Genomic DNA, 26,481 nt, shown 5'->3' on the forward strand with positions numbered 1-26,481 from the left:
TCTGAATATTTTATTTACCGCAAAAAAAAAAGGAGAAATTCAATTGCTGACCAATCAAGAACAAGGCAAATTCATTAGGATTCCACAAAATCGAACAGGTGCAGAAAGTCATCCATCCAAGAGATCATCGGAAACAAAAATAAGTTAAAGAAAAAAAACTAAAGAGGAGTCTCGTCGCCAATGTTGGCTGAGAGTGGTTTCTAGATTGTTGAGTGGGTGGGGACATGAACTGGGAACTCATGAATTTCATCCATCCATGGGTTCTTCTCTTTTTTAGGGTTTACCGACCTTACGGCTCTCCAAACCGAGCTGTTGCACTTAAACCCTGAACCAAAAGCAATCTGCCAAATTCTATCACCTTTCTTGATCCTTCCTTTGGCCTCACTGTACGCCAATTCATACCACAAAGAGCTACTTGATGTGTTACCAAAACGGTAGAGTGTCATCCTCGAGGGCTCCATGTGCCAGTCTGAGAGTTTCAAGTTCTTCTCCAACTCATCAAGAACAGCTCTTCCTCCCGCGTGGATGCAGAAATGCTCAAATGCTAGTTTGAAGTCTGGGATGTATGGCTTGATCTTCATCTTGAAGAGTCTCCGTCCCACTAACGTTGCAAAGAACAGAAGCTGTTCAGATGTTGGCAGAACCAGTGGTCCTAACGTCGTGATGTTTGTCTTTAGAGCATCACCCGCAACAGCCATTAGATCTTTGGACAGGGTTACACCGACCTTACTCGCGGAATCCTCTTCTTGAGTTATGCAGCCAAAGCATTTATCGTCAGCTCCCTTGTGAGTCCTAACCGTATCAACAAGCTCGTATTTCGATCTTCTTCTGTCCCATCGTTTGTTTGAGAGAAGAATCGCTGCACCTCCCATTCTAAAAAGACAATTGGAGACGAGCTTTGACCGGTCATTCCCGAAATACCAGTTCAATGTGATGTTCTCCATGCTGATCACCATAGCGTAAGTGTTGGGAATGGTGTGTAGAAGATGTTTGGCAAGATCGATTGAAATCAAACCTGCACTGCAACCCATTCCTCCCAAGTTGTAGCTGAGTATGTTGCCACGGAGCTTATAGTGATTAACAACCATGGCAGATAAGGAAGGCGTCGGGTTAAACAAGCTGCAGTTAACAATCAAGATGCCAATATCCTTGGGGTTGACATTTGTCTTGGCAAGAAGCTCATCGATGGCTCCAAACATCACAATCTCTGCCTCCTTTCGAGCTTCTTCCATGCACGGGTTTGGAGGAACATTGAGGACAGCCTCAGGTAAGTAAGTTGATTCCCCGAGCCCTGAACGTTGAAGAATCTTGCGCTGGAACTCAAGGTTATCCTCTGTGAAAGAACCGGTGAGTTTAGAACGGTCCATGAAAGTCTTTTTGGTGCATTTACGGGCATCTTCAGGTTTATAGCAGGAGAAGTTGACCAAGTAGACAGGACGTGGCCGAGTCATGAAGTAAATGGTCATTAGAAAAACAAGAAGCGTGGAACAGAGAACCACAGAGATGAGATTGTACTGGAGATGCTCCCAGAGGTTGGCAAGATCCTTGAGGGAGAAAGTGGAAACCTGAGCAGCGATCACAAGGACGAGAGGGGAGAGGAAGAGGTACATGCCATGTGTGATGAGGTAATGGTAACCAAGCTTCACATACTTGAGCTTCACAGATTTCTTGAAATCAGGAAGATTCCGATCAGATTCTCCCATCAATGGCGTCTTCTCCTCAACCATCGCTTCCCTCCTGCTTCCACAAATTCAAAACCCCATCAAAAAAATATGACATAGATCCATTCACTCACAATCTACTGCCACTATAACTCAAATCAACTACTAGATTTGTAGTCAAGATCGGAATTTTTTTTTTAATCATAATGCATTTTACAAGACCTAAATTCGATTCCATTGTAAAGTAGCGTAAAAGGGAAAACAACCGATCACCTTGTTTCGAACATTACATTATTGAGGAAAAGTAACAGAAAAACAGAGTCTAACCTGAAAATTCAGAACTCTAGCCGCTTACGGAGAAACCGAGAAGAAGATTGTTTTTTTTTTTTTAAAGAAAAGCTAATTACGTACCACAATAATTCAAAGGACACTATTTTGAAAGTCAGACCTGATTGGTCGGAACTACAATACAAAAAACCTATCTGGTCTGGTTTACAATCCAGAAGCAGTCGGAGGGTAACAAAGATACCTACCATTTGGAACAGGCAAACCGGGGTAAATTTCGAAGAACCGCCTAATCCGATTTAATTGTTTACAAAAACCGGAGTCGATACGAAAGTGATCAAACCCTTTACGGTTCAACTTAGTCAAACCGGTTAAACCGATTAGTGCGCAACTTTCTGTTGCTTCTTTCTTTATACGGTCGTGATTGAGAAGAGGAAGGACAGAGTCGGAGAGGAAGATCGGAGGATGAGTGCTGAAGATTTACAGAAGAAGCTTTCCATCAGTGATTCTCTCACCGGCGAATTAGAAATCGAATGTGCGTTTCCCGAGGCGGATCTACTAGCATATGTAAGGGGTGACATGATTATATATGTCTTTACTTTTAGCATATGTAAGTAAATTCCATAGCAAATAAAACAAGTTCTACTTTCAGTAATTGCTTGTGGAGAAGTAAAATCCTTTCAATAAGTGAAACATCACAGCAATCTGTAACTGTAGAAGTGTTGGTATCTCAAACTCAGCATATGAAGCTTGGTATCGAAAGGGTTTCTGGTTGACTCGCTATCACAAAAATAGTACTAATTCAAAATCTGAGCCCACGACCACTAAATAGTCACGAAAATGAAGTAACTGAACTTGTACCTTTGCAATATCAGGTTGCAGGACAGAATCTTTGCAACCAAATACATACACATAGATTGTTTCGCATCACACTCCTAAAGTCCTTGTTCTCACTTTGCTTTGCAATGGAGATTGGATAGTTGAACTCAAGACCCATATCAAATCTTGTTCGATTTCACGGCCGGAAGAAGAACATACGAAAAGCTTCAACCCAAGAAAAAAAAAAAAAAAAAAAAGGAAATAATACAAAACGACAACCGATAACAAGCAAAACGCATATAACATCAATTGATGTTAATAATGTAGAGCTAGGAGCATTGCTTCCATTTTCACAAATTTAAGACCAAAACGATAATCCAGTAACAAATAAAACGCATCGGAAGAAAAAATAATAATTCCCTAAAATAATAGCTCACTCGCGAAAAATTTGCGCAATACCGTGTTTTGGCAAAATACGAACAAAATTGAAAGGGGACCTTTCGATTTTGGCCTAACGCGCGCAACGCGCACCAGGTGCGAGTGCGAGTGGAATAAGCAAACCGGGTAACATTCGAAGAACCGCCTAACCCAATTTAATTGTTTTCAAAAACCGGAGTCGATATGATTAAACCGTTACGATTCAACTTAGTCAAATCGGTTAAACCGATTAGTTCGCAACTTTCTCTTGCAACTTTCTTTCGTGTTTGAGAAGAGGAAAGAGTCGAAGAGAAAGATCGGAGGATGAGTGCCGAAGATTTCCAGAAGAAGGTTTCCATCAGAGATTCTCTCGCCGGCGAAATAGAAATCGAATGTGGCGGGTCTACTAGTTCCACGGTGGGTTCCGGCGTCGCCTCCCGAACCGTGGTTTTGCTTCGGAGACTGCTTGAGATTCAGGAGCGTCGAGCCCAGGCTTATGCCAAACTCAAAAGGTTCGCTCGATTATTGGAAACTTCTCGGAGATTTATGCTATTAGTTCGGTTTTGTTTATCCTAAACCTGGGCGATCAAACTTGTTTCTTTTCGGTTTAGTAACTTATTTGGTTACTGTTCTTAGGAATTTAGAGAGAGATGTCTCACCAATTCTTGATTTTTTCTTGCGTATTCGTCTATTTGCATGTTTTGTTACTTCATCTGTAAAACCGATTAGGATCTTGACTGTGTTTTCGAATTCAATTATCAGAGGATTCTCAGAGTATGTGGAGTCTAGTGCTGAAGCAATCTATCAGAAGCTGTGCAGCGAGATTACAGCAGAGTTTAACGAATGTTCCAAACAAGTATGGATTCCATCTGAGTTTTGTTAACATTCGGTGTTAAAGATTGTGCCTTTGGTGAAAATGACAATGCTATGCAGGTTCGCGAAATGGAATCTCTGTTTCTGAATCCAGAACTCGGAAGAGCTGATCTTGCTCAATTGCTTGGCGACATTCAAACTCAAGAGAAGCAGAAACTGCATCTGGTTTCATTCCCATTTACTCAAATCTCGATATCTGAATGGTTGAACAAAAGATTTCTTACATAAAGTTTTTTATTTTTGGCAGACCGTCACGATACAGGTACTGAAGAAGGCAGGGAGACCGTCAGAACGGATGCTGACACATGAAAATTGCAAGTTCAAGAAACCGATGCAGCACGAGTGTGTGCATCTTCACGAGATTACAGAAGCTGCAGGAACAGAGGAAGCAGAAGCGGATGCAGAGTATGATAACGCTTTAAAGGAAGCCATTAGAGGAGTGCAAGACGCTGTGACTTGCATCAATGAGTATTTGGAAGACATTAGGTACGAGATTGCAGCCCTTGAAGCTGATTAGTTCCCAATCCCTTCACTTCTTTACCCTTTCCACTGTCAACTTGCTGTGTTCAAAGCTGTCGCTAATTAGCACCCTAAGATATAAGATATTTAGAAATTGTGAAGGATCTGCAGATGGAATTTGTTGTTCTCAAAGTTCTCAAATCCTATTAATATTTTTATTTGAAAAACAATATTTGAAGAGACATTTTGTTACAAACTCAAACCGGTAATACATTCACACCTAAAGATTCCCACAAACCAAAATTATATTCAACTTTGCCCACCAAAAAATACATAAGTTATTGGCGATTTTGGGTGTCATACGGCCAACAAACTAGTCGCTTTGACCCATTCACCGTAGGTCCCGAAGTCCTTAACTCTGCCAAATGAACACAAGCACAAAGGTTTATAATGGTTTCTCAAAGAGCAAACATATCATCATAGGTGCTATTTGACTTACAAATGGAGGTTGGTCGGATCGATCTCGGGAAACAGGTTGAAATAGAATCGAAGCCCGTCTGGGCTCATGTCTCTACACAGCAAACCTGATCAAAACAAATGGGAGCGTGAGAACCGCATAAATCTGAGAGATTCATGTTTCTACGAGCTGGATTCTATTACCTTTGGTCTCTGCAGTTAGTAGATGTTCCTTGGCCATGGCTGGAGCAATTTTCAGTGTCAAAGCTGCATCACTAGCAGTGACTCCAGTTCTTAGAGTTTCGGTTTTAGTCACAAGCATTCTGATTCTACTCATAACCTGAACGGCCAGAAAAGTAATTCATCAGGTGGATGGAAACAAAAGTGAAAAGCAAAGCGAGAGGGTTATGGGTCATCCGCAGCAAGAAAAGTGAGAACAGGATCTAAAGCAGTAATAAATGGGAAAGAAAAACTTAAGAATATGAGATTAAGAGTACCTCCTCGTCACTATGGGACTTGTTTTGGATGACCATCACACCGCTATCAAACTTCCGCAGCATTACTGGACTACCAATCATAACACATGACAGAGTCAATATTACTACATCTTGGCTTCTTTAAATGGTCAGGTGTATACATTAGAACTTGAAAAAAGAATCGAGGGGGAAAGGTTAGAAACAATACATACACATCAACTTTCTCCCAGAGGGTACAAGCTTTCCACAAATCGTCTGGAGAAATCAACTCTGATGCAAAGAAAGGTTTCAGATTTACGAGCTAAAGACAAAAACAGAGTAAAGAACTTGGAATCAAAACATTATAGTATACAAAAGCTCCAACCTGTCCCACGAGCACGATTGAAGTGGTAATACATATCGGTAAGGCTGATCATCCCCCCAGCTTGTTCTAATCGGATTCTGACAAAATCTGCCAACTGCAGGTTTGCAAAGAAGGATTTCAACCTCAAATTCATGTAATTTGGGAGACTTGAAGAACAAGAATACTGCGGATTCCAACACATTTTGTAGGGGGACAAAATTACAAGCTTAGCAGTTGAGGGTTCTCTACTCGGACAATCATTGACTATTTGAAACATCGAACAACAAAAGTAATGCCCTTCATTTCACTATCCTACCAGCTGCTCAATGGAAAGCAACTCTCTCAACGTATAACAATGAACATAAGCTAACGATAGTGACACAAATATCTCTGTAGCATAATAATAGGAAAAGGACCTGGCGGGACAATTCTTGATGGTACAAGGCGCCAGCAGATTCTTTTGTAACCGGGGAGATAATACCAACACTCAACATCCATTGTTGCATTTCTTCTTTGGACCCCATTTCTTCATCATCAGTTGATCCGTTCTGACTACTAGGAGCAGACAAGAGCTTTTGCCGCATTTTTTCTGCCAGACTCACCATCTCTTTAGCCTTGCTCTGTAGAGTAAACCCAATAAGAGTACTAGAATTTAGACACAATTTGGCTTGTATACGAAACTAATAATCCTAAAACAGCTGCATCACAAGGAACCTATTAACCACGGGAAAGTTGAGCATTTGAACGAAATGGTCCAGACCGATCTTCTATCCATCAAAACTTCTCTACTTGGTATCAGAATTCTCTCTTTGAGATCCACGAAGGAATATATAACAGTGATTTATATTGGCAAAGAAGAGCAAAATACCATAAGAGCATTCAAATCCTGAAAAGCATCCTGCAAGCTCTTGTCTGTGCTCTCCCACTGTTCTTGCTCCTTCCTCAGTATCCCAGCCAATCCCACCATCCTCACCGTTCCATCGTTTCCGTATAATCCTTGTGCAACCGTTCCAGCTCCGGACCGGGAAGTCTCGCTCTCGCTCTTCTCCTCCTCTTCCCATGCCCTGCCTCTCCAACATTCCCAGAATTTCGTCAAGAAACCATCGAAATCCCCTTTCCCCCTGAAGACAATGGTCACGAATACCGAACCCGGGTCCGCTTGGAACCGGATCCGGGGCGAATGGAACATAGACTTGATGGATTTCTTATGGGAAAAGATGTGGGTAATTGCGGAAAGAGGAATGAAAAAAGGAACGGCTTCGTTTGACTGAGAAGGGATCCATATGAGACGATGAGTGGTGAGGATAAGATTTCCGGACTTCAAGGCGGTGAATCGCGGCGGATCATCTTCGGAATCCAAATCGACGGAGGAGAGGAGGAAACACTCGACCTCATTGCGGCGAAGCACGGGTCTGCCACTCGTAGTCACCTCCGCGTTCTCAAATAAACCACCGACTCCGATGCTGCTTCCACTGGCCATGGAGAACTAATTAGAAAGCAGATCATACAGCTTATAGCTGCAATTCCTCTCCAGTCCAATTCAATAGATCGGTCGACCAGTTTCAATCAAAGCTTGATCATACAGCTTCCCGGCGACGATGGAGGTGCGACGACGTTGAGAAAAGCGAAACCAGATGCCTGCGGTCAGAGAGATTCAACGGAAGAGAAGAAGCGAAAGACGATCATTTTAAGAATCGACCTTAGTTTCTTAAAAATGCATGTCAGTCCTTGTTATTAAAACATATTACTAAGCTTTACCTTAAAATTTTCAATTTTTACTTTTGAGTCCAATCTGTTCAGAAGACAAACATGAATGTATTTTGTTTTATCTCTGTTTAAATCAGGACAGATTCGTTAGCTATCCCTCAGTATGTATCAGGTCTGCTCTTGTTGTGATGCCCTCAAATTCAACTTGTAGCTAGGTTTACTAACATGAATTGTGCTATCTACTTATAATCGTTTTCCAAATTCTGTTTTCACCTTTGAACTTTTTGTGGCAAGGCTTTAATAGGCTTGAGATACTGTATATAGTGATTGGGTGTTGTTGATTTACTCATTTCATTCATAGTGTAAAGAAAGAAATATATTCGTAGCTAATGTTTGTCCTGATACACATAATCAGACCCCATTTTTTAGCACGTATATGGTACACGTATCTATTTACTAATCAGGGAAAAAAAATCATTTTCAATTGGTAAAAGACTCGTTTCTTTATTTATCAAAAAGAAAAGGACCGCGTTTCTTTCCTCTTTGTAGCGCAAAGTCATAAACTCACTCGACCTAGCCAGAGCCGTGCTTAGCTTAGCTTGTTAGGAAAAAGGCATTTGCCTCAAATTCCTGATTTTTTTTTATAAATATAGGGCCCCCAAAACCTAAACTTTCAACAATATATTGATTAAAATATCATTTAAAATTTAATGAGTGTAAGATTTTTTTTCCTAAATAATAATTGGTAAGAGATATTTTATATTCCCACTATTTCAAATAAATAGATAATTAAGAAAAAAAATGTTTCAAATCAATAGATTTTTAAGTTTTTTTATCTATTTTTATTGTTTAATGGTGATAAATTGTAAACTTAAAAAAAATAGTTTATTGAATTACTATTTGTTTAGAATTATATATAAATGCTAATCATAAAAAGATGCATTTATGATCAAATTATAAGATATATTTTTAATATTTTTGAAAAGTTTAAAAAATTTATTACTTAAACACCAATAGAATAATAATAGTTTTGGTGTTTTAATTTTTTTTTTTTTGCTAGATCGAATTTCTAATAATCGTCTTACGCTCGGTAAGCTCCGGTCTAACTACTTTGTTCTTGCTCCCCTCTGAGCACGGCACTGCACCTAGCTCAAGTAGCTTATCCTCCAAACAAGATTTACAGATGGATCTTGGGAAATGTGTATGAGATTTCGATGGAGCTTCTGGAGACGTTTTCAGTGAAAGAGAGTGGAAAAGAAAGAACGGTGGATAAATTTTGAAAATAAAAAAAAAAGTTTATTTTGAAACTAAATTTTAAAGTGGAATTTTATGGTATTCTGTACAGAGTCGTGCCTGAGAATTCTCAGGCCCCAAGCAAAAAAAATTAATTTAGCCTCCTCAATCGTTTTTTAAAAAATGTTATAACAAAAAAAACCAGTTGAATATCAATGCATTTTATATAAAATATGACTATTCTTGCATTTTTAGTAATAAGGTGAATTCTTATTTATAGTGTAGTTCTTTTTCTAAATTATTTAGTTTTATCGATGTGAGACAACCATAAGACTGGTTTTTTAAAAAAAGAAAGAAAGAAATGACGCATTGTGGATTCAAACCTGCGTATTAGAAGAAGAAAACACGCATTCAATATCAGCTGCGCTAACTCAGTTTTAAAAATTTTGGCCCCAAAATTTTATTTATTCTCTTTGTTCCTGAAGCACATGCTTCAGTAGCCTGTGCTCAGGCACATGCTTCAGTAGCCTGTGCTCAGGCACATGCTTCAGTAGCCTGTGCTCAGGCACATGCTTCAGTAGCCTGTGCTCAGGCACAGCTTATGTATTAGTTTTCGAAAATACTAATAGAATAAAATCTTATAAAAAATATCACTGCTCTTCGGTATGAACCTTACTTGCAAAGTCTACCATCAAATTACTTGAATTCCTATTCATATTCTTATTCACCGTTTACATAATCGAAGAAAGTCTACCACTTTTTGGTACTTTAAGAAGAATAAAAAACAAATGATTGTCCATCATAAATTTATCCAAAGAAATTGAGAAATTATACAAGTTTATCGGTACATACTTCATTTTCACCAATTCGCAATAATCTGTCATGAAAGCTAGTGATATCTCGTTTCAAAAATAAAATAAAAACTAAAAAAAACGATATCTTAAACTTTAACCAATTTTTAATACTGATACTAGTGCCTCACTTTCTGCTAATTTTATGACGTGTTGATGTTTTTTGAAAGTCTTATTTTGTGGTACTATATAAAGATTTTATGTGCTTACTAATAGTATTTAAACAAACTTGCAAGAAAGCGATGCCGGAAGGTGAATTAATAATGTACATAGACTATTGCTTAATCTGATCATCATGCATACAACTTGGTTCCAGTCATGTTAGTATGTTACGGCGATATGTACAGTATTAATTAAATACTTAAACCGATATTCGGTCGTTAATGATGAATTGATGACCAATTTGCAATTATTTCAAATATTTTGAATTGTAAGAGGATAAATAGCTTTAAAGTTTGAATAACTCTTAAGATTTACATTTGCTAATTAATAGTAACACAATCAATAAAAAATTTATATAAAAATAGATAAAATAAGGGCGTGCATGGAAATCGTTTTCGTAGAATTACTTAAATCGGTCTGGGTGGCCATGTGATGTGAGCCTCTTGAGTCTTGACTTGTTTGTCGTTGTCTTTTTCTTTGTTTATTAATTACAATTTACAACTAATCCGAGTAATAAAATATTGGTTTGACGACGTGGCTAAAAGCCTAAACTAGTTTTGATATGTATAGATTTCTGTATATTACTTAAACGTGTTCATGTTGTTTTAAGTTAATTGTACGTATTATTTTGAATATGACTAGGTAATTTTACCATTTGATTACGACTTCTCCGTAGCAGTTTTAGATTATTGTGTCATTCAAAACAACAATTGTACATCGTATATACTTACACTATGCGTGCAAGTTTATAAAAATGTATGATCTGGACCATTTTATACCCTGTTCAATCATTAATTCATGCCAGGCATCAAACCATTTCTTATGCAAAAAATTATTTTCTGCTTGATCCATTAATGTAATCATTTTTCTGCTTTTATGTACATACGAGACTACGAGTTACCTAATTTAACATCTTTGGTATCTTTGAATCTTATTGATCTTAATATGTAAAATTTACAAGCATCACTTTTATACGTATTGATAGTGGTAAGGTTATTATTACATTAATGGATATATAGGTGTAAATTACCACTATCAGTACGCATAAAAGTTTGATGCTTGTAAATTTTACATATTAAGATCAATAAGATCCAAAGATATTAATTTTAGCGAAACTATTTTTGGAAATACTTAAGCAAAAGAAAAAACATTTTTGGATAAAAAGAAGAAAAGTAAATAGTTCTAGAAGCCTAAGAAATGTTTCGAGTGCTTCTCTGGACCAACACGACATGACTTTTCCTCACTTTCTCTTCGTATCTGTGTGTTTTTATTTGTGCCCAAAATGAAATCTAAATAAATTTATAGAAAAAAGGAAAATTCAACAAAAGATTCGTTTACGTCGCCAGCCATTGGCGACTTCTCCTTCTTCTTCTTCCGACCCTCTCCTGTTCTTTGTCTCCAGATCTCTCTTCTCTCTCTCTCACAAGTCGTCGTTTACATTCGTCTCCTTCTCGTTCTTCGTCTTCGTTTCCTCTCGCAGACGAGATACGAAACTCCATTTATTAGCCTTTATAATTCTCTCTCTTTCTCTCTTCTCCTTTAATTCCCTTTTTTTTTCTCTGCTTCTTCGTATTGACGTATTCGCTTGCGTCACCTTTCCATCTCTCTTCATCTCTTTCTCCTCCTCATTCCATTTCTCGCGTAGATTTATTTTAGCGCGCAAAAGTGAAATTCTTCAAGATCCGGATCTGCCCATTGGGAATAGCTAGGTCAATTTTTTGCCTGGATCAATTCCATTTTCGTGTCAAAAAGGGCTGCTTTTTATCCGATTAAGGATCTTCTGGATCTGCCCATTTGCTATAGGTTGGTCATTTTGCCTCCGATTCAGGATTCTGTGTATGATTTTCAAGCTGATTCGAGCTCTCTGGGGTTTCTGGGTATTCTTTCTAAAGCTCGAATCATCTTCTTCGAGAGATTTGTTTCAATGAATTTTCCATTTAATCCGTAAATTTGGTAAAGCTTCCTGCTTTCATTGTCCATCAATTCGGCGAGTGGTCCCCGAAGTCCTGGACCCGTAAATCCCATCGATGGATTCCAGGAAATCGATTGATACACACGATTCCATTTTGGGTGTATCTTCGAGATGGAGCGTTTCTTCCAAAGACAATTCCGTCAGAGAAGTCACTTTCGGTGATTTGGGATCAAAGCGTATCCGCCATGGATCAGCTGGAGCTGATTCAGAGATGTTAAGCATGTCCCAGAAGGAGATCAAAGACGAGGATGCTCGTTTGGTTTATATAAACGACCCAGAGAGAACAAACGAGAGGTTTGAGTTCACAGGGAATTCCATCAAGACAGCCAAGTATTCTGTCTTCACCTTCTTGCCCAGGAACTTGTTTGAACAGTTCCATAGAGTTGCTTACATATACTTCCTTGTAATAGCAGTGCTCAATCAGCTTCCACAGCTTGCAGTCTTTGGCAGAGGCGCATCCATCATGCCCCTTGCCTTTGTCTTGTTGGTCTCTGCTATCAAAGACGCTTACGAGGATTTCCGGAGACATAGATCAGATAGAGTTGAGAACAATAGGTTGGCTTTAGTGTTTGAGGATAATCAGTTTCAGGAAAAGAAATGGAAACATATTCGGGTTGGGGAAGTCATCAAAGTCGAATCGAACCAGACTCTTCCTTGCGACATGGTGCTCTTGGCTACAAGTGACCCTACAGGGGTTGTCTATGTGCAGACAACTAATTTGGATGGAGAGTCGAATTTGAAGACGAGGTATGCCAAGCAGGAGACTCTGCAGAAAGCTGCTGATTTGGAGTCGTTTAATGGGTTCATCAAGTGTGAGAAACCGAATAGGAACATATATGGGTTTCAAGCCAACATGGAAATTGATGGAAGAAGGCTCTCCCTTGGACCTTCTAATATTATTCTTAGAGGATGTGAGCTCAAGAACACTGCTTGGGCACTAGGGGTTGTTGTTTATGCTGGTAGTGAGACGAAAGCTATGCTGAACAACTCTGGAGCACCGTCAAAGAGGAGTAGACTGGAGACTCGGATGAATTTAGAGATCATTCTGCTATCTTTGTTTCTGATTGCCTTGTGTACAACTGCAGCCGCGACCGCTGCTGTGTGGTTGAGACGGCACAGGGATGACTTGGACACGATCCTCTTTTATAGGAGAAAGGACTACGCCGAGAGGCCAGGAGGGAAGAATCATAATTACTATGGTTGGGGTTGGGAGATATTCTTCACTTTCTTTATGGCAGTCATCGTGTACCAGATCATGATACCCATTTCTCTCTACATATCGATGGAGCTTGTTCGTATTGGTCAAGCATACTTCATGACCCGAGATGATCAGATGTACGACGAGACTTCAAATTCAAGTTTCCAATGCAGGGCTTTGAACATAAATGAAGATTTAGGGCAGATTAAGTATCTATTCTCTGATAAGACGGGTACTCTCACAGACAACAAGATGGAGTTTCAGTGTGCCTGCATAGGAGGTGTAGATTACTCTGACAGGGAATCTGCTGAGAGCGAGCATGCTGGATACTCCATTGAAGGTAAAGAACTACACTTTCTCAATAATTTTTATACTGTTAAGAGTAGTATGTTTATCTGTTAACTGACTGACACTTTTGATGATGCCTTAATTTATTATGATACAGTTGATGGAAATATTTTGAAGCCAAAGATGAGGGTGAGAGTTGATCCTGTGCTTCTTCAGTTAACGAGAAATGGCAAGGCAACAGAAGAAGCAAAACGTGCGAATGAGTTTTTCCTCTCACTGGCAGCTTGCAATACAATTGTGCCAATTGTTACCAACACATCTGATCCCAATGTAAAGCTGGTTGATTATCAAGGGGAGTCCCCTGATGAACAAGCATTGGTCTATGCAGCAGCTGCTTATGGTTTCTTGCTCATAGAGAGAACCTCTGGTCATATCGTTATTAACGTGCGCGGAGAAATGCAAAGGTAATTTAGACATGTGACGATTAATTTCTTTGCCATGTCATTGCATATCATAGTAGTTGCCCTAGAGAATTTATTCCTGTTCTCTTTGCCCAGTGCAGGTTTAATGTTTTGGGATTGCATGAGTTCGATAGTGACCGAAAAAGAATGTCTGTGATACTGGGATGCCCCGACATGTCAGTAAAACTCTTTGTAAAAGGTGCAGACTCATCCATGTTTAGTGTCATGGATGAATCCCACAGTGACGTCATAGAAGCGACCAAGAAACAACTTCATGCTTACTCGTCTGATGGTTTGAGAACTCTTGTTGTTGGGATGAGAAAGCTGAACGATTCAGAGTTTGAGCAATGGCATTCTTCCTTTGAGGCGGCTAGCACTGCCTTGATTGGTAGGGCTGGATTGCTAAGAAAGGTTGCTGGAAACATCGAGACTAGCCTTAGGATAGTAGGAGCCACTGCAATTGAAGACAAACTGCAGCGTGGTGTCCCGGAAGCAATAGAATCTCTCAGAATTGCAGGGATTAAAGTATGGGTCTTGACTGGTGACAAGCAAGAAACTGCCATATCCATTGGCTTCTCATCGAGGCTTCTGACAAGAAACATGAGGCAAGTTGTTGTAAATAGCAACTCATCGGATTCATGTCGGAGGAGCTTAGAAGAAGCAAATGCCAGTATTGCTAGTAATGACGAAAGTGTGGCCTTGATTATTGACGGTACCAGTCTCATATATGTACTCGACACTGATCTTGAAGATGTGGTAAGTGAAATTTTGATGAAGATACCTTGCGTACTCTTTTTATGGCTGTCTTTCATGGTGATGTAATTTCTCGGTTTTTGGCAAATACAGCTCTTCCAAGTGGCATGTAAATGCTCTGCGATACTCTGCTGCCGTGTTGCTCCTTTCCAGAAAGCTGGAATCGTTGCGCTTGTAAAGAACCGGACTTCCGACATGACTCTTGCCATTGGTGATGGTAATGACTCAAATCAGTCTGACTGATCTTGTCTAGACAGCAACCCGGTTCGTATTTTATTTTCTCATCTTCTCATTTGCTTCGGGTTTTGACAGGTGCCAATGATGTCTCCATGATCCAAATGGCTGATGTTGGGGTAGGGATCAGCGGCCAAGAAGGTCGCCAAGCTGTGATGGCATCTGACTTCGCTATGGGGCAGTTCAGATTTTTAGTTCCGCTATTGCTCGTCCATGGACACTGGAATTACCAAAGGATGGGCTACATGATACTATACAATTTCTATAGAAATGCAGTTTTCGTTCTAATTTTATTTTGGTGAGTACCTTCAATAGTGCCTTTCTATTCTAATTCGTCTTAAAACAATCACCACGGACTAACCCTCGCAATTTTCACGCAGGTACGTTTTGTTCACTTGCTACACCTTGACAACCGCCATTACTGAATGGAGCAGTGTGTTGTACTCAGTCATATACACATCGTTCCCTACTATAATTATCGGTATTCTTGACAAAGACCTTGGAAGGAGGACTCTTCTCAATCATCCTCAGCTCTACGGTGTTGGCCAGAGGGCAGAGGGATATTCCACTACGCTCTTCTGGTATACAATGTTCGACACAATCTGGCAAAGTGCAGCGATCTTCTTCATTCCTCTCTTTGCTTATTGGGGCAGTACCATTGACACGTCGAGCCTAGGAGACCTATGGACCATTGCTGCAGTTGTGGTAGTTAATCTTCACTTGGCCATGGATGTAATAAGGTGGAACTGGATCACACACGCCGCCATATGGGGATCCATTGTTGCAGCTTGTATATGTGTCATTGTGATCGATGTTATACCCACTCTTCCTGGCTATTGGTAAAGTTCTTTCTCCCTACAATTTATTCTGTTAAAGCAAATTCAAGACTCTTCTGGAGATAGAAGAAAGTCACAACTTTCGCTGCTTTTTTCCGACTTTTTTATTTAATGGCTGTGACAGGGCAATTTTCCAAGTGGCTAAGACATGGATGTTCTGGTTCTGCTTGCTTGCCATTGTTGTGACAGCATTGCTTCCTAGATTCGCCATCAAGTTTCTCGGTGAGTATTACAGACCTTCCGATGTTCGGATTGCTAGGGAGGCTGAAAAGCTTGGAACTTTCAGAGAATCCCAAACTCTGGGGATTGAAATGAACCAGATTCGAGATCCTCCAAGGAGATAATATGATCAAAGACACATTTTCTCAAATCAAAATTCTTTATACCCTTCAGCGGAAGTAAATATTAATATAAAATATATAAAATATATATATTATATATATTCCATTTTTCCCCTTGGTTGCTTACTATCTCAAGAATAGAATTTGTTGGGTTGTAGTGTAACAAGATTACATAATCTCGGCTGTAATTTTCATTTTGTTGTAACATACGCACCAGTTTTCCTTTGTAAAGAGAAGAACGTCGAAATCTGATTTTATTTCCTGGTTAGTCAATTCCCAGTTAAGTGCCTATTCAAGTTGATTTTGTCTACATAGTTTAACTTTTCATTTTGATAAAAAATAAAACCGATAAAACTGACTTGTACCCTTTATCATATAATCATCAAAAGATTCAAAACAAGGTACAAGTTTCCAGCGTTTTGTCAATAAAAACGATCTAAACACTAATAAGATTACATATCCAACAGGAGAGAAACATGAGAACACATATTCTACAATCCGAGAAATAGATAAGCTTTCCATGAAGCAGTAAAAATCCTTCACAGCTTGCGTCTTATGCTGTTGAAGAGAATATCAAAAAGAGGCTTAACACTTCTTTAGTTGCCACCAAAAGCAGTCATCCACTGATCCCTGCCAGATAAACGAAATCCAGAGACTCCACATGTTAATCAAATTCACAAATTTATATAGATTCAGTAACAAATAGGAAAGAGATACTGACCTTTTCCTTCCAAAATCATCCGACTCCAGTTGTTCACCAGAGGTCGCTTTTCTCGCCATTATCAACCAAATGAACCACGGCAATACTCTGATCCGCACAAGCACTTTTTCTTGCCATAAAAAGGATTGCCATTTTCAATTCCGCTTGGTCGAGAAACTCCATAGTCGTATGTTAACTCAGTCATTGGAGGGATGTGAGATATGGCAAAGAAGGCCACATGCAAGAAGAGTTGACTGTTATTTTCATAAGTAACCGGCTGCCAGAAAACGTTAGGGGAGCAACTGTGATTCATGAAACGGGCAACATTCCCAACATTCTTAGCACTGATTATAAGAGGCAGCGGGATTTCAGGTTCTTCAGACATCTCCTCAGAAGCAATTTCGTCTGCTAAGCCAGGCTCATAGTTCCATTTGAAAGGGGTATAGACACGGGTTGTATCAAATGTATGATCATCATTAGCCATAGTTTGTTGCACCTTCGACTTGTCTTTGGCCTCACCTGCATATATGCATATAAACGACCCAGCACGAATAGGATCCCATGAGCGCAAGCCCCATCCTCTATTCTCTGTCTTGAAAACTTCCAGCTTCACTTTTACTCCCATTTGAGTCACCTTGTTTTTGCAAGCCGAGCACGGGCAGGATGGGCTGCATTCATATATCATAGGCTTGCGGCTAACTAGAACTCCATTGCCCGAGTATGGGAAATCACCTCCATTTTTCCTAATGCAGTGACAGTCCAAGTTCCCTGGTTTGCATGAGTTACTGCAACCGCATCCAAAAGAAGGCTGTGGCAGCTTAAACGAATCGGAGTATTTTACCGTAGTGGAGTATGTGAAATAAGCAGGCCCACTCTCGGCATCAACATCATTCACAAGTGAAACGGCTGTGCTTTCAACTCCAGAAGTGAGATCGGTAAGAATAAGTCCTTCCCTGGAAGGCAAACCAGTCTTCCACTTCTGGATCGCAGTCCATGTAGCAAATGCAGGAGGTTGACCAGGAGCTCGCACTAGTTTATACTTGAAGGTGTTGTGTCCAGATTTTCCTTTCTCTACCCATGACTCTTTGATCTCGTAGAGTCCATCATAAATATAGATCTTAGCACTCTGAGAAGCCTCTTTCAAGCCCCTTATTACCCTAACCGCACTATTCCTACGCAAGCTCTTCTCCAACGCAAGATTACCCCTCTCGAGCTTTTGGTCAGATGTTTGCTTATCTTTATCAGCATTACCACCACCCTGACCAGTATAAACCAAGACATCGGGATTACCTTCGTCATTATCATAATATCCAGATGACACAATGCTAGTGGCGATAGGCTCTTCTTCTGCTTCTCCCTTGACAATCAGATAGTCAATGCCAGCCATCGATGGAGAATGTAACCCCACCAAACACATCTCAAACCTGAAGAAGAAGATGTCCCCAATCTCAACACCAGGAATGATACCAGGTCTTTTCTTGGTGTTTGTACGGACACCTCTGCTCATACAAGTAGATCCTGATTTCAAATCAGCGCGTTTGATGATTCCACTAACTGCTTCCTTTGCATCCTCCAGTTGTGAAAACCTTCTTCTTAGCGCATCAAAACGCATAAGAATACTCGTCACCAGCTTCCTATTGCCATTCTCTCTTTCAGCCACTGTAATCCCACTCTCGAAATTCACATTCTCAGGCCGAACAATTGGACGCTTCTTAGTGATCTTTCTTTTCACAGTTGAACCCTCAGGCTCCATGTCGCCATTAGACGCATCAGGAGATCTGAATGACCTCAGAGGAGTAACCAACGAAGGTTCAGATACGATTTGCGTTTGATGTTGCGGTGGATTCTGTGGCTGGTGTTGCGGTGGGTTCTGAGGCTGATGTTGCGGTGTATACTGAGGCTGATATTGCGGTGTATATTGAGGCTGATATTGCGGTGGATTCTGGGCTTGATTGAGATCAGGTGTGTGTTGATTCGCTTGAGAAGACGAGCTAAATGGATAGAATGGTGAGAATCCAGGAGGAAAAGGTCCAAAAGGAGGTGCGCACACAAAAGGTGGAGCTTGATTTCCGCTGGGGAAAACAGGTCTTAGAGAACGCAATGGCTTGATATCAAACACTCTCGTCTTATCGGTGTAGCTTCCAGAATTCCCTTCCATTGGTTGAAATTTACCAGAATCAGATTTTCACTTGAAATGGAAAATGAAATCCCCTAAAAGCTATCGAAGATCTGGGAAAGCAACTTCTTCTTCACCTTTTGCCACAAAACAGAGCTTCTTAGTATAAGCCTATATCAAAAGATCAGAGATTCACAAAGCCGAATTAAACGCATGCACAGAGAAACCATCATCGCATATTCAGAGATTCAATAACAGCAACGGGTGTTTCACAAAACAAAACCCAACAAGCTCGAAACTTGAAAATGAAACCTGAAATTGGCACTTGGGAATCGCGCACTCGTCAAGCTCGGTCGTCAGATTAGGGTTTCCGAAAAGAGAGAGACAGAGAAAGAAGAATGAGAGGGAAACAAATAGAGAAATAATTTCCAGCTTGGGAAAATTTTGTTTTTTAACATTTTTAGCGTTTATTATTAACGTCTGAGATCTCTTACCATCTGTGACTTTCACTGACATCTGTAACTGTTAGAGAAGAAGCTTAGATTAGCCGTTGGATCAAAATCATTTGTTTTTTAACCGTACAAAGATCTAATATGACTGGTTACCTGCGTAAGAGGTTGTCGTTTCCGTTTCATTCTCGTTCTATGAAGTGCATTCGTCACTTCGTGATATAATGACTTTTAGGAACTTTTGTCGGTTACCGGTTTTCACACGTGTGTAAGAGTTTGTCGTTTCCCTTTGCTCAATCTTTTTCCTCTCTCAAAATTTGGTCCAATCTGGAAAAACCGATCCGATTTAATTCAACCAAATCAGAATAGTCGGTCCGATACCAAATCATATTTGATATCGTCTAAATTGGTTTTTTTTATATATTCAAAAAATAAATAAAAAATCAACCAAAACAAACCGGAAAAAAAAAATCCAAAATTAAAATTGTAAAAGACTTATATGGGTAGCGCATGAATTGGTGTCTGACTGTCTGGTGAGCAATGCACAACAAGCTGTTCAAGAAGTGAGTTGATTTTGACTATGTATTTAAAAATTTCATTGCGATTTGTTTGTCTATAATAAAAGAGTGATTTACACTAAAAGGCACTTTTACAACTTCTTCTTACAAAAAAAAACACTTTCAGCTATTAGGATACTTTTTCTGTACTTTAAACACTGTTTACACCAAAATAATCCGAAATTGCCCATGTGTTAACGAGAACGGTGGATGCAACTCGTGGATACCGAATTAAACCCCAAATTTTAAAAACATTAATTATTTTCCCCTTCAGTTTTGTGCTGTATTTTTCTGTAGTGTAAAATATATAAAACAATTTTTTTTGTTAGATTGAATTCTAATTTTATTTTGTCATTGTTTTAAGACCCATTATGTTATACTTTCTTTATCAAACAAAATTTTTTTCAAATAACCTTTATAAAAAAAAATTAAAACAACAGAAATCTACTTAGATATCCATTCACAAAATACAATGTGGATGATGCATGATGGACATATAACATGGATACGATTGCGTGGATATATTTTCAATCGTATATTTGACGTGTATATACATTTTATATTGTCCACATTATGGACATGATCGTGTGGATATGTTTTTTATTGATAGATTCGATATGGATATACATATTATATTATCAATAACCTATCCACATGATCATGTTCAAATTATAGACAATATAAAATGTATATCCACGTCGAATAAATGAATGAAAACCTATCTACATAATTGTGTCCAAGTTATATGTCCATCACGCATTATCCACATCGTATTTGTGAATGGATATCTAAGTAGATTTCTGATTTTTTTAAAAATTTTATAAAGGTTATTTGAAAAGTTTCTTGTTTGATAAATAAAGTATAGCATAATGGATTTTAAAACAATGACAAAATAAAATTAGAGTTTATTTTAACAAAAAAAAATATTTTAAATATTTCATAATACAGAAAAATACAAAACAAAACAAAAGGGGGAAAATAATTACTATTTTTAAAATCTGGATTTAATTCGGTATCCACAAGTTCATATCCACCATTATCGTGAACACAAGGACAATTTCGGAATGAAAAATAGAAAAATCACCTAATAGCTAGAAGTGCCAGTGTAATATGAGTTTGGGCCTTTTACTGTAATTATTTCATAATAAAACCGATAAGCTGTTAAACTGACTTGTAACGTTAATCATAGTCATCTAATCTTTTTAACCAAACAGAGGCTAAGTATTTCTAGAGATTCGCCCTAAAAAAAATCTGAAAGCAAATAAGATTACATAACGAGTTTCTAGAGATACGTTTTTCAAATTATCATCAACCAAATGAACCACGGCAATACTCTGATCCGCAGAAGCACCTCTTTCTGCCATATAAAGGATTGCCATTTTCAGTTCCGCTTGGTCGAGAAACTCCATAGTCGTATGTTAACTCAGTCATTGGAGGGATGTGAGAAATGGCAAAGAAGGCCACATGCAAGAAGAGTTGACTGTTATTTTCATAAGAAACCGGCTGCCAGAAAACGTTAGGGGAGCAACTGTGATTCATGAAACGGGCAACGTTTCCAACATTCTTAGCACTGATTATCAGAGGAAGCGGGATTTCAGGTTCTTCAGACATCTCCTCAGAAGCAACTTCGTCTGCTAAGCCAGGCTCATAGTTCCATTTAAAAGGGGTGTAGATACGGGTTGTATCAAAAGTATAATCATCATTAGCCATAGTGTGCTGCACCTTCGACTTGTCTTTGGCCTCACCTGCATAAATACATATAAACGTCCCAGCACGAATAGGATCCCACGAGCGCAGGCCCCATCCTCTATTCACTGTCTTGAAAACTTCCAGCCTCACTTTAAGTCCCATCCGAGTAACCTTGTTTTTGCAAGCCAGGCACGGGCAAGATGGGCTGCATTCATATATCATAGGCTTGCGGCTAACTAGAACTCCATTACTGGTGTAGGGGAAATCGCCTCCATTTTTCCTTATGCAGTGACAGTTCAAGTTCCCCGGTTTGCATGAGTTGCCACAATCGCATCCAAAAGAAGGCTGAGTCAGCCTAAACGACTCTGAATATTTCACCGTAGTGGAGTAGGTGAAATAAGAAGGCCCGTTCTCGGTATCAACTTGGTTCACAAGTGAAACAGCCATGCTTTCAACCCCGGAAGTGATATCAGGAAGAATGAGTCCTTCCCTTGAAGGCACATCCGCTTTCCACTTCTGGATCGCAGTCCATGTAGCAAATGCAGGAGGTTGACCAGGAGCTCTCACTAGTTTATACTTGAAGGTGTTGTGTCCAGATTTTCCTTTCTCTACCCATGACTCCTTGATCTCATAGAGCCCATCATAGATATAGATCTTAACACTATGAGAAACCTCTTTGAAGCCTCTTATTACCCTAACTGCACTATTCCTACGCAAGCTCTTCTCCAGCGCAAGATTACCCCTTTCGAGCTTTTGGTCAGATGCTTCCTTGTCTTTATCGGCGTTACCACCCTGACCAGTGTAAATTAAAACATCAGGATTAGCTTTGTCGTTATCATGATATCCCGAAGAGACAATGCTAGTGGCGATAGGCTCTTCTTCTGTTTCTCCGTTGACAACCAAATAGTCAATACCAGCCATCGATGGAGAATGTAACCCCACCAAACACATCTCAAACCTGAAGAAGAAAATATCCCCAATCTCAACACCAGGAACAACACAGGTTCTTTTCTTGGTGTTTGTACGGACACCTCTGCTCATACAAATAGATCCTGCTTTCAAATCAGGGCGTTTGATGATCCCGCTACTTGCTTCCTTTGCATCCTCCAGCTGTGAAAACCTTCTTCTTAGCGCATCAAACCGCATAAGAACATTCATCACCAACTCCCTATTGCCATTCTCCCTCTCAGCCACGGTGATCCCACTCTCAAAATTCCCACCTTTAGGCAGTGCAATTCGAGTTCGCCTTCTAGGAATCTTTCTTTTCACAGTTGACCCCTCAAGTTCCATGTCACCATTAGACGTATCAGGAGATCTGAATGACCTCTCCGGAGTAACCAACGAAGAAGGTTCAGATGGATTTTGAGACTGGTGTTGCGTTGGGTTCTGAGGCTGATGTTTAGGTGGGTTCTGAGGCTGACGTAGAGGTGGGTTCTGGGCTTGACTGAGATCTTGTGTGTGTTGATTCGCTTGAGACGACGAGGTAAACGGATAGAATGGTGAGAATCCAGGAGGGAAAGGCCCGAAAGGAGGTGCGCACACAAAAGGTGGAGCTTGATTTCCGCTGGGGAAGACAGGTTTTAGAGTACGCAATGGTTTGATATTCAACACTCTCGTCCGATCAGTGTAGTGTCCATAATTGCCTTCCATAGTTGGAAATCAAATTTCCTCGACTCGGATTTTGTTTTCAAACGGAGAATGAAATTCTCCAAACCAAAATCCCAGCTACAGAAGATCCAGGAAAAATCCCAAATCCACCTTCTTCTTCTTTTAACCTAGCTACGACCAGCTTCTAACACAAGCCGCATCAAAGATCAGAGATACTCAAACCCAAATCAAACGCATTGCACAGAGAAACCATCATTGCAGATACTCTTGTTACCCTTTTTGTTCCCTCTTATTTTCTCCGTATACAGATTCAAACAGGAAGAGAGACTAACAACAAGAACCGATTTTGACAAACAAAACCTATAAAGCTTAAAACTTCAAAAAGAAAACCTGAAAAAAAAAATCGCACTTTTGGGATCACGCACTCTTCTAGATCCCTCGTCAGATTAGGGTTTTCGAAGAGTGATGCGGAGAATTAGAGGGAAACTCAGTGAGGAAAAAGAATTGTCAAACAAGAACAGTCTAGGGGTTTATTTGACATTTGTGATTTGTGACTTCAGTTATAGAAGCTTAGTTTAGCCGTTGGATCAAAATCATTTGATCTTTAACCGCACAATGATCTCTAATATTATTCGTTTTACCCGTCGCTCAATTTGGAAAATTTTAATTTTCTCTCACCCTCCACCCCCCCCCCCAAACTATTACTTTCTCATAATTTTGGGCCAAACATATATGTTATGATACATTAGGTCCTAAAACTAAAGAAATAATCTATATCCAAATATAATTTGGTTTATTTGGTTGGTGTCTTCAAATTTATTTTTAATTGCTGATTTCAGTCATAATTTCTTCCTTTCCACCATTAACGTCAATCATAAATAAAGTCAAAACGATAATATTAATAAATGGATGTGGATTCTCAATATATATTAAAAAAGAAAAAACAAATGTTTTTTATTCTAATCTTTATTGATAATAAAAGGAACAAACAAAGGGTTCTGTATCTTCACGGTTCAAATAGAAGATCAAAGAACTCAAAATTCACAAACTTATAGTACTTAATAAACATAGCCACACACGTTACGAAACACACACGACATGAAATCAACAGAGCAAGTAATATAGGACAAAAACATTAACACATAATCTTAAGAAAAAGAGATGTGTTAGTAGTTTAATTACTTGCGTAATTACTCGATGGCACTAAACTCCTCGATCATCTTCTTTTTCTTGCAACGGTTGTTCATAATCGCATGGACCTTAGAGCAGTTACAAGGCATGAACATGCAGCCACGAGTACCATTAACCCCTGTTATGGTAGAACCACCGAGCTTGCGTGCGATCACAACCGAGTTAACCACGTCATCGGTAGGATGATAGATGGTCAAGAGCTGAAAGCCATTGAGATCGGAAGTGTCAACAATTGGGTATAAGAAAGCTCTAAGAGCATGAGCGCTCCTTAGCATGAGGACAGCTCCAGGTGCCATGTGTTTCTCCAAGTGCTCAATAGCTTTGACCTTTGCCTCTTTGTCCATCCCAACAAGAGCCGCCAAGAAAACGACGTCGTATTGGTCTAGCCCTTCCGTAGCGTTTAGCACGTCGGTTGTGTGGAAGATCATGCGTTTTGAGAGGTCCGGGTCACGAGAGACGAGGCTTGACGCGAGAGTATTTGCGTGTGAGTCGATGTCGAAGTTGTGGAACGTCGTGTTCGGGAGGTGAAACTTGGCCAAGACGATGGATGTGAGAGGCATCGGACCGGAACCCACAAAGGCAATCTTGGTTGGGACATGGCTCGAGTGTTGACTCAAGAGATCGAACTCTAGCTTGCCTAGCTTGAGGTAGTTGTTGTAGTAAGGAAAGATGTGTAAATGGTCCAGTGGGTTTTGGTCTTCTTGTAAAGATCCCAAGATTGTGGAGAAATGTTGCTCTAAATAACCTTCGGCTTCACCACATAGCTTGATGAGGCTTGATCTCATGTCTTTGACTTCTTCAGACATATTTGTGACATCGATGTTTGTGTCTGTGGGTAAGCACGTGGACACGAGTTGTCCGAACAAAGTGTCGACATTTTTTGAAGGTTTTAAGCTCTCGAGCTTTGAGATTTGGTCGTATAAGTCGATGATTTGCTTCACAACGAGATTGTTTTGGCAAGCCATGTCGACACTATGAGGTTATTTTTAGGAGAGATGATAAGTATTGGATTTCTTAAATAATTTTTCTAAGACTTTGAAAATCTTTGTGTTGTGGCTTTAATCCTCACAAAGGGTCGTTATTTATTGGCAGTTGTAGCTGTGGGGTCCATTCTTCGCTGAAATTGTTTTATCTATCGAATGATTCTATTCATATACGTTATTTATAATTGGCATCTAGAATTATACAATTTTAAACATAATAATACTTAAAATTTAATACTTGTTTAGACGTATAAGACAGAGTCACAGACATGTAAATGAATTTGTTTTTCTTTACCAGTTAAAAAACATTCATATCTACATTAGATAGAACTTATCTAAACAACTAATTAATCATTTAATAAACTGGATAATTTTTTTCTTTATCTTGAAGGATCTATTTTCATAATCCATCATTTTATACACAAGCATTATATATTCCATAAATCCATATATATTCCCTTTTTGTAACAATATGTATTCCCATTTTCATACTATTTTGCAAAAAGAAAAAGTGCGGCATTAACCATTCCAAACTAGAAGGCTTTACCCACATGGCATGACCCACAACCTGGACTACCATATGCATACTTCTTTGTTCCAATCATATCGTTCATTATTATAGGATCACAATATGTAAGATTATAACTATATATAATTGAGCTTCTTGGGATAAGGTGTCGTACGATACACACAATTTTTTTTAAAACTGTATGATGCACACAATGTTTATAAAATGTGTAAGTTATGGGTAACTTATGGATAAGCCTTCCTGAACGGTGAACAGTCCCATATTGCGGCTGAGAAGGTGAGAAGGACCTCTAGGCAAAGGCTCCCAAAGAACCCAATCTCTCTCTCTCTCTCTCGTGTAGCTAGGTCAACATGGTGATGACTTTACCCCAATCTTTAGCTCACTTTGGTCACGGAACGTGAAAACCAAAAAAAAAAAAAAAACAAAATACAAAAAATATTGCTTCTAAATAAGTTAGGGAGAGGTGGATATGTTTTGGAAGTTTTTAAGTGCTTATGCTGAAAGTGATGTCTTCTTAATTATTTTGTTATTCTTACGAAAAATTATATATATACATGTAATGTATTCAATTGACACGTATCACACTGTTTGGAAAGTGATTTGCGTTTTTACTCGACTTTGGTACGATTTATACTGATTTCGACACCCTAAAAGAATTATTGATTTGTCAAACTCTTACACTAGAGTGTAAAATTTGCATAAAGTATGTGTGCAGTTTCATTGTTATACGTATGAATGGAATAAAAATAGGAGATACATTGTCTTTATATAATCTCGCTCGTATATAATTGAATGTTTGATTTTTAATATTAGCGATTCATTCATATACACGAG

General features: G+C 39.2%; 7 protein-coding genes across 8 annotated transcripts; 2 read left to right on the plus strand and 5 right to left on the minus strand.

The window, feature by feature from the left end:
- Positions 1-30: 30 nt before the first annotated feature.
- LOC18018652 (3-ketoacyl-CoA synthase 11) lies at positions 31-2,066 on the minus strand. The gene is made up of 2 exons (XM_006398883.2): positions 1,989-2,066; positions 31-1,737 (listed from the first exon to the last, which is right to left on the minus strand). The coding sequence occupies exon 2, from the start codon at positions 1,725-1,727 to the stop codon at positions 201-203; it is 1,527 nt and encodes a 508-aa protein (XP_006398946.1). The 5' UTR covers positions 1,728-1,737; positions 1,989-2,066; the 3' UTR covers positions 31-200.
- Positions 2,067-3,441: 1,375 nt separating this feature from the next.
- On the plus strand, positions 3,442-4,743 carry LOC18018653. The gene is made up of 4 exons (XM_006398884.2): positions 3,442-3,694; positions 3,945-4,038; positions 4,116-4,220; positions 4,303-4,743. The coding sequence occupies exons 1-4, from the start codon at positions 3,507-3,509 to the stop codon at positions 4,570-4,572; spliced, it is 657 nt and encodes a 218-aa protein (XP_006398947.1). The 5' UTR covers positions 3,442-3,506; the 3' UTR covers positions 4,573-4,743.
- LOC18018654 (vacuolar protein sorting-associated protein 36) lies at positions 4,699-7,429 on the minus strand. The gene is made up of 8 exons (XM_006398885.2): positions 6,658-7,429; positions 6,206-6,409; positions 5,811-5,904; positions 5,659-5,716; positions 5,468-5,537; positions 5,175-5,310; positions 5,014-5,098; positions 4,699-4,932 (listed from the first exon to the last, which is right to left on the minus strand). Exons 1-8 carry the CDS (start codon positions 7,267-7,269, stop codon positions 4,872-4,874), a joined length of 1,320 nt encoding a protein of 439 aa, XP_006398948.1. The 5' UTR covers positions 7,270-7,429; the 3' UTR covers positions 4,699-4,871.
- Positions 7,430-11,088: 3,659 nt separating this feature from the next.
- LOC18018655 (phospholipid-transporting ATPase 1) lies at positions 11,089-16,116 on the plus strand. Its single transcript, XM_006398886.2, has 7 exons — positions 11,089-13,252; positions 13,358-13,664; positions 13,763-14,417; positions 14,508-14,631; positions 14,727-14,946; positions 15,029-15,487; positions 15,609-16,116. Exons 1-7 carry the CDS (start codon positions 11,770-11,772, stop codon positions 15,826-15,828), a joined length of 3,468 nt encoding a protein of 1,155 aa, XP_006398949.1. The 5' UTR covers positions 11,089-11,769; the 3' UTR covers positions 15,829-16,116.
- Positions 16,117-16,167: 51 nt separating this feature from the next.
- On the minus strand, positions 16,168-19,069 carry LOC18018656 (histone-lysine N-methyltransferase, H3 lysine-9 specific SUVH1). 2 transcript variants are annotated; one of them, XM_006398887.2, is made up of 3 exons: positions 18,954-19,069; positions 16,547-18,812; positions 16,168-16,455 (listed from the first exon to the last, which is right to left on the minus strand). In XM_006398887.2, exon 2 carries the CDS (start codon positions 18,681-18,683, stop codon positions 16,608-16,610), a length of 2,076 nt encoding a protein of 691 aa, XP_006398950.1. In that variant the 5' UTR covers positions 18,684-18,812; positions 18,954-19,069; the 3' UTR covers positions 16,168-16,455; positions 16,547-16,607. The 2 variants fall into 2 exon arrangements, with proteins under 2 accessions (XP_006398950.1, XP_024012061.1); XM_024156293.1 differs by having other exon boundaries at positions 16,547-18,778; positions 18,954-19,029.
- A 1,737-nt stretch (positions 19,070-20,806) lies between these two features.
- On the minus strand, positions 20,807-23,465 carry LOC18018657 (histone-lysine N-methyltransferase, H3 lysine-9 specific SUVH1). Its single transcript, XM_006398888.2, has one exon. It carries the CDS (start codon positions 22,984-22,986, stop codon positions 20,956-20,958), a length of 2,031 nt encoding a protein of 676 aa, XP_006398951.1. The 5' UTR covers positions 22,987-23,465; the 3' UTR covers positions 20,807-20,955.
- A 473-nt stretch (positions 23,466-23,938) lies between these two features.
- On the minus strand, positions 23,939-25,183 carry LOC18018658 (nicotianamine synthase 1). Its single transcript, XM_006398889.2, has one exon. It carries the CDS (start codon positions 25,098-25,100, stop codon positions 24,135-24,137), a length of 966 nt encoding a protein of 321 aa, XP_006398952.1. The 5' UTR covers positions 25,101-25,183; the 3' UTR covers positions 23,939-24,134.
- Positions 25,184-26,481: the final 1,298 nt, after the last annotated feature.

Source organism: Eutrema salsugineum, unplaced genomic scaffold (assembly GCF_000478725.1).
Source record: "Eutrema salsugineum unplaced genomic scaffold, Eutsalg1_0 scaffold_2, whole genome shotgun sequence".
NCBI classification, from domain to species: Eukaryota; Viridiplantae; Streptophyta; class Magnoliopsida; order Brassicales; family Brassicaceae; genus Eutrema; species Eutrema salsugineum.

Coding starts and splice junctions, on each gene's coding strand:
- LOC18018658 (XM_006398889.2), bottom strand. CDS start 25,100: ATGGCTTGCCAAAACAATCTCGTTGTGAAGCAAATCATCGACTTATAC.
- LOC18018652 (XM_006398883.2), bottom strand. CDS start 1,727: ATGGTTGAGGAGAAGACGCCATTGATGGGAGAATCTGATCGGAATCTT.
- LOC18018655 (XM_006398886.2), top strand. CDS start 11,770: ATGGATTCCAGGAAATCGATTGATACACACGATTCCATTTTGGGTGTA. Junction 14,632..14,726: donor GACTCTTGCCATTGGTGATG/GTAATGACTCAA, acceptor GGGTTTTGACAG/GTGCCAATGATGTCTCCATG. Junction 14,947..15,028: donor TTCGTTCTAATTTTATTTTG/GTGAGTACCTTC, acceptor ATTTTCACGCAG/GTACGTTTTGTTCACTTGCT.
- LOC18018657 (XM_006398888.2), bottom strand. CDS start 22,986: ATGGAAGGCAATTATGGACACTACACTGATCGGACGAGAGTGTTGAAT.
- LOC18018656 (XM_006398887.2), bottom strand. CDS start 18,683: ATGGAAGGGAATTCTGGAAGCTACACCGATAAGACGAGAGTGTTTGAT.
- LOC18018653 (XM_006398884.2), top strand. CDS start 3,507: ATGAGTGCCGAAGATTTCCAGAAGAAGGTTTCCATCAGAGATTCTCTC. Junction 3,695..3,944: donor GCTTATGCCAAACTCAAAAG/GTTCGCTCGATT, acceptor TTCAATTATCAG/AGGATTCTCAGAGTATGTGG. Junction 4,039..4,115: donor TTAACGAATGTTCCAAACAA/GTATGGATTCCA, acceptor AATGCTATGCAG/GTTCGCGAAATGGAATCTCT.
- LOC18018654 (XM_006398885.2), bottom strand. CDS start 7,269: ATGGCCAGTGGAAGCAGCATCGGAGTCGGTGGTTTATTTGAGAACGCG. Junction 6,410..6,657: donor AGGATTTGAATGCTCTTATG/GTATTTTGCTCT, acceptor TTTACTCTACAG/AGCAAGGCTAAAGAGATGGT. Junction 5,905..6,205: donor ATCAAGAATTGTCCCGCCAG/GTCCTTTTCCTA, acceptor GCAAACCTGCAG/TTGGCAGATTTTGTCAGAAT.